The sequence below is a fragment of the Anneissia japonica genome, unplaced genomic scaffold (genome assembly GCF_011630105.1).
Source record: "Anneissia japonica isolate Jap-2015-1 unplaced genomic scaffold, ASM1163010v1 scaffold8236_len642391_cov169, whole genome shotgun sequence".
NCBI classification, from domain to species: Eukaryota; Metazoa; Echinodermata; class Crinoidea; order Comatulida; family Comatulidae; genus Anneissia; species Anneissia japonica.
The window spans coordinates 13,995-20,500 of record NW_022757925.1 but is presented as its reverse complement, the minus strand read 5'-3'; the positions used below and the strand labels follow the sequence as shown (position 1 = coordinate 20,500).

Genomic DNA, 6,506 nt, shown 5'->3' with positions numbered 1-6,506 from the left:
TACATATACATACATCAATATCTGACGTCAGCCAAGAAGTTATTTAGCCTTTCTCCAACAAAGCTGCATGTTTAACTAACAAAGAAAGACAAATGATATACGTAATTATAATGCGTCTTTGGAAAACTATATTTCTTCACAATGAGTTACTTCTATGCAACAAATTCCATTCACTCACCAAACTGTCTACTTATAACATAATCCTCTACATAAATATCTTCATAATTACAGTACAAAATATTTCAAAAAGTTAAGTACACAACAAACCTTACAACAACCATATTTCCTTTAATATCACTGTACATGACATCACACCTTTCCTAACTGTTAAGTGAACATAACAAAAAAGGTCTATGATGATGCATACAACTATACTCTAACTTTAAATGTTTTTCTTTAGGCTCAATACACATAACAACACTCCACACAACCTCCACCCACCGACAGCACTTAAACATTGCCAGCTATTGTCAAGTTTGCTATTGCATCATTGATGCTCTCGTATAATATCATAAAGATTTATAAATATAATACGGAATTGCTAGTTTAACTGAATTTAGACATTACTAAGCATGAAAAAAATGTAAAATAAGACTGAAATTTATTTTTGTGTTCCACACAAAAAATATATGCCGATAAATTTTTCATATTTGATTTTGCAATAGGTCCTGCGAAGAAATATAGTAGGCGCCGAAAACATTAGCCTATCTCAAACACTGCTAGACTAGGTCTAGCCTTACCTCGATTTAGGTTCTGTTATCACACATAAAAACGGCAGACATGATATTTTTCCGTTGCTATTATTGACACTTGTATTACATTCCTTAACCACAGTCTTCTATATAAACCTGAATTTTTTTAGTGGATTGCTGTAGTCTATTGGAAAAGCAAAGTTTTTCAATGTATGGCCTACTTTGGTATCTAGGATAAGTCATATTCAGACCCCTATCCAGTGGCGTAGAAAAGTTTTTTTCATTGGGGGGGATGATTTGCGTGTTAGCCAGTGTCGTAACAGGCACGGGGGTGGGGGGGACAGGGGGAAACTGCCCCTCCCCTGACGGTTTTTACCGGGCTGACCAAGCCGTCGTACCGGCTGGGTAATATGAGAAAAGAAAGAGGGGAGAGGAAGGGAAAGAGAAAGAAGAAAAAAAGAAAAGGAAAGAAAAAGAAAAAGAGATGAGAAAAAACAGACAAGAATAAAAAGGAAGATATAATGACCAGACTCACAACACCCTGCAACCCCTTCTCCACTTCAAAAACTGTCATAACTCCTTTGATCTATGCTGCCCGATGGCTTAACCCCTGGGGGACAAGGGAAAAATATCTGTCTTTGAGAAATCTTCCCCACCTCTTTATAGATGCCCTTTTCATCCTCTGAAAGTGCCTAAAAACCTCAAATTTTCGCATTTCTTGTTGGCATGGGTGAATTTCCTCTTAAAATTGCACATTTTAGGGAGTTTTGATCAATTCCAACGAAATTAGAATTAAAAACACCGGGGGACAAGGTAAAAATATCCATCTTTGGAAAATCTTTCCCCACCCCTTGACAAATGCATCCTCTGAAAGTGCCTAAAATTCTCAAATTCTTTGCTCGTATTTCTTGTTATGGTAGGCCAATTTCCTCTATAAATTGCAAATTTTAGGGAGTTTTCATCAATTCCGACAAAATTAGAATTAAAAACACAAAAGTATTTTGCGCACTTCGCGCGCATTTTTTAGGGCTTTTTTAGGATTATCCTTTTAAGTTATTTAAACACATAGGCCTAATAATAGTCCCAAACTCAAGAAAGACAAATTTAAAATCGTTTTAACCTAAAAGAAGGGCCTCAACGTGTATTGATGGTGAAAGAATATGTTTGTAATAAATAAAACCATGATGAAAATGCTTATATTTAGTTTCAAACACACGTGTGTGGCCTACATTATAAATATGATAAGCCCTACCGTATGTCGTATTGTTTTCTATATGGGGAGTTGGGTGGGGTAGGTATGGTAAATTACTAACCGGGAAAATAACTACCATACCCACTCTGACCGAAGACCCCTGTTACGCGCCTGGTGTTGGCGCCAATGTGTGCCCTTGTGCGGACAGGGGATGTGCCCCCCCCCCCTCTGAAGCTGGAATTCTTGTTTTTGCAAAATATATTGATGCAATTTGCTATTATAGACCTAATCAATAAATTCCTCATCAACCGATATAACCTTAAACATTCTTGGAATTGACATAACATTACTGATGTCGTACACACCCTTCAGTGTGAAATGTGGCTTTCTTTGCAAGCACATCTAACATCTAAGGAAAGAAGAGCTTAGATTTGTAAAAATGTTATTCAGCTGTCTCTTATACACATCTAGATGTGTATAAGAGACAGCCTATGCCCCTATCGCATCGTACTCAGCTACATATAATTTCCGCATGGCTGGTTTTCAACATCAACCAATCACGTATTCAGTGAGTCAATATGGAAGTCAAAGCATACCCTACAACACTTAAATTTGCTATTGTGACAACCGTGTGGTGGCGTCTTGAAATGGAAGGGAGCTGATGTGGTGGAAATCTGAAGTTGGGATCGGTGATTAGGTGAGGGGGATAACTCGCAAAATAATGTGATTTGAGGTGATTTTTAACTACTTGAGCATGATTTGTGGGCGGTCAATGTGTGAGTATTTTTATCGGTTATCGAGGAGGGGCGTGCACGCACTCACACATTCTAGATATGGCAATACATAGCATACCCTGCAATTTACCCTACGGTCTGCCACTGGTCTATACCACCTCCCCCCACCAAAGCATATATTCTGTATTCTTTTGATGTTGAATGTTAAAAATTATGGATGGCCTATGATGGGATTAATTGATCATTATGTAATTACCTTTTCAATGACCCCTGGCACGGCAGTGTTAGAGGATGCGTTACGTCAGCCATCTTGAATTCAGCAAGGTGGACAAACTATGCCAAACCCATTGGGATGTAGGAATGGCATTCCCAGACTATAAATGCTGTACATTTGGCTTCTTCTCTAGGGGGTCCTGTTCCCCCAAAGGAATGCTGGCGCAGCATGAGGAGTGCATGCCTATCAAAAAAAGAAACTTCATCCCCCTCCCCTCCATTAGAAATGTTTAAAGCAAACAAGTAGTTATAAATTTTAACTCACATTTGCTTATTTTTCAAACTGGCACCCCCACCGCCACTTATTCATTGAGCCCCCTCATCATTTTAGCAACCTCATCAGCCTCCCCATCAGCCTCCCACATTTCATATCTCCTTGATACACCGCCACAAAGGGGCCCCTGGATGCCTGTTGTTGCCACCAAACTTCCAGACCAGCAATGTACAAAACTAACACTAAAGCATTAGACGAATACAGGTTGATTATGATAGTAAAATTGATTTCAAAGATATCAAAGTTTTATAGTTAATGTCTGACAGTGGTATAACCAGACGGATACAGTAGACTTAATATGTTAAAAATGTTATTCAGAGAATGATAGCCAAATGAAAATATATCATCCATAACGAGTCTGTTAGATTTTTTGAATACTTTGGTATACAATTATACCATCTGAGTTAAAGAAATATTTCTCTATTATATGATACAAGATAACTGAACAATTTGATCTTCAAGTTCATAATAAAAAATATCAGACAATTTTTCTTGATGTTAAAAGAAACATTACAAAATTCACAATTCACAGACAGAAGTTAATGAAATTTGCATTGCAACAGACTCCAAACAGTGTGAGGAAATTTTATAGAATGATTATTAGATATCCCAACAGCTTGAGTATGATCACTGATCTACAACTCAGAGATAATCAGTGCAAAAAATATGAAAAATTAACGCATGAGAAAGTTTCTATTTTCCAAGTTTCCTGATGTAGTAAACTGTAATAGGCATGTCATAATAGTAATATAGAAAATAATATGTAATATCTAGTGACAATAAGCAATTTTTTTTAATTCTCATACTGTATTGTTAATGTGTTCTGTTTAATCATTATCTTGATTTTTTCAATACGTAATTAATCATGTGCTATGTTTTTCTTTCCAAACAAATAAACATTTTATCATAATTAATAACCGATTTTCTGTATAATAGAGAATTGCTAAGCAACATTATACCTTTTTTCTCTGTGTTAGGTGTTCCAGGAGAAGTGCGAGCTAGAGGTGAAGAAGCTCTACAGGTTTTTAACAAAGAGTTAGAAAAAGGAAAAATAACAGTTAACCATGCGCGATTAATGTTCACAGGCAAAGAGGGAGTTGGGAAATCCTGTTTAGTAAACTCTCTCCTTGGAAAACCGTAAGTTTTAGTTGGCATAGCCAACTAGTACATATCCTTTACATTAGTTAAAAACATCTATTTCTTATTTGTGGCGTACATACCACAACCCTTACACCCATGTGCATATTGTGCATGTTATTGAATTAGTCACCTGTTAGATACCAAAAAAGATAACTGTATATTTTTCCTATGTGTATTTCAAATTATACAATACTTGTTCTAACTGAAGACACTATGATTACGATTTAGATGTTCTACCAACTGATCCAAACTGAAAAATAAGGAGTGCTACAGTAAAACGTTTTAGGTGAACAATGCAAAAAAAATGAAATCAAATTTTAAATAAAGCTAGATAAAAAAAAAAAAATAAAAAATTAAGTTAACATTGCTGATAGCTTATCGGGCTGGATGCAGTTTAATAGCATCTTTACCAAGACAATCTGAGCTACTGCTGCTACTACTACTTACTACTGTTGCTGCAGTTAGTTTCATTATTGTTCCTTTTCCATTATTCAACACTGTTTCTAAAATTATTTGATTATACTTATCACATTGCTATGCAGCAACATTGATTCTGTATACCTATTATACTACTAGCTGCGACCTCTAGAGTATACTTTACATCAGCCCTGCTTTTTGAGGGTGTATATCAGAGGTGGCGCCAGCGGGGGTGGGGGAGCCTCCCCCGTCAGGGATAACTGCCCCCATTGGGGAGAAAAAGCACAATTTGTCGGGGAGAACAAAAAATTATATGTATTTTCTACATATAAGTAGACTCTAAAATTGATTAAATAAGCCTTTGAAACCCCTAAATTATCAAAATTTTCGGGGGCTTCGCACTTCAGGACCACTTTTCAAACCTTTTAATCGAAGCTCGACCACGCGCACTTTGCTTTCGTCGGGAAAATCTGACCCCCCTGTCGGGGACCTCGGCCCTCCTGTCGGGCAAATCCTGGCACCACCCCTGGCGTATATTAGTTGTTTGAGAAACTGCCGTTGGTTAGATTATACATGCGATATACCACTCAACTGTAGTATTCTGGTGGTATGAGATTGTGGGTTCAATTCCTGCCGGTGAGATGTGTTCATACAATTGATTGGGAACTTTTTCGTTGATAGACTATGCCTGATGCAATCTTTACATCATTGTTCTTTTATTTGAGTACTATTTCTGCCAACTTGATTTGTATTTTTTAGAAGATGGCTAGTATTTATAATAATATCTCTCAGCTATGGCATTTTAATATGTTGATCTTGTTTTTCTGATCTTCATCGCAAGACTCCACCATTATATAGATTATCTTTACCACATACTTGATTAACTTGGAACATAGGAACTAACAATATACGGTCACTGATATTATCATATAAATATTCGCTATTAAGTGTACTTGTCAAGTTATTCTAATATATACTTTTGATTATTCTAAAATATACTTTTGATTTTCTGATTATTGCTTCAAGTATCACTATGTTGGATTGCCTTTTCTACAGATTTAATGAGGACGAACCATCGACCAGTGGGATAGAAGTATTGACAACAATTGCTTTTGGTTGTAATGAATGGAAGGAAGCGACGGAGGACATTGATGGTACGGCATGAAATAATCTAACATTTTTATTACGATTCTATTATTTTGGCGTGGGTTTATGAACAATAAATTAACCGAAAGTAGCAAAACCTTTTTGTATAGGTAATTCCCATAAAAAATAATTTATGACAATATAGCTCAAAGATTAAGACTAAGCATGGTTAGTGGCCACCCCCTTCTGCTCAGCCCAGTAAATACTCCCAAATCACTTAGTTTACAGATGTTCTGGCTGGTTCTTTCAGATTGTAATCGATGCAAATTAGTATATTAACATCATAATTTATGTATCACAATTTTACAGATTGTGAACGGACAAAGCAGATATTAGAAAGTACAGTAGAATGTAAAGTTGCAGAGAAGTTAAAGCAGACGAATAGACAAACAGAGGCTCTTGAACAGGCAGCGTCAACATCTACTGTAAGTTACTACACCTCCAGGATGTGAGGCCTTCTGAAGGCTTCACAGACCCCGAATGCCCCTTATTGAGGTCCCAGCAGCTGCGTAGACCCAAGGCCACTGTCGGTGGCCTAGAGTATAAACATTCAACTTGAAAGATGGCGGGTTCAATATCTACCAAACGTATATTAATAGATGCAATTCTCTGAAATTCCAAAAGATGGAGAATCGTTT

At 36.7% G+C, this 6,506-nt stretch overlaps 2 protein-coding genes across 2 annotated transcripts in view; both read left to right on the top strand.

The window, feature by feature from the left end:
* Nucleotides 1-3,643: 3,643 nt before the first annotated feature.
* Nucleotides 3,644-6,391, top strand: LOC117124931. The gene is made up of 3 exons (XM_033271268.1): nt 3,644-4,302; nt 5,779-5,876; nt 6,178-6,391. The coding sequence occupies exons 1-3, from the start codon at nt 4,241-4,243 to the stop codon at nt 6,318-6,320; spliced, it is 303 nt and encodes a 100-aa protein (XP_033127159.1). The 5' UTR covers nt 3,644-4,240; the 3' UTR covers nt 6,321-6,391.
* Nucleotides 6,392-6,430: 39 nt separating this feature from the next.
* LOC117124940 (cyclic GMP-binding protein C-like) overlaps nt 6,431-6,506 on the top strand; it is a gene marked incomplete at its 3' end in the record, with an annotated part of 14,012 nt that continues 13,936 nt past the window's right edge. The window contains exon 1 of the mRNA XM_033271280.1: nt 6,431-6,455. Within this exon, the coding sequence (XP_033127171.1) occupies nt 6,431-6,455 (25 nt within the window). The remainder of the gene's footprint in view (nt 6,456-6,506) is intronic.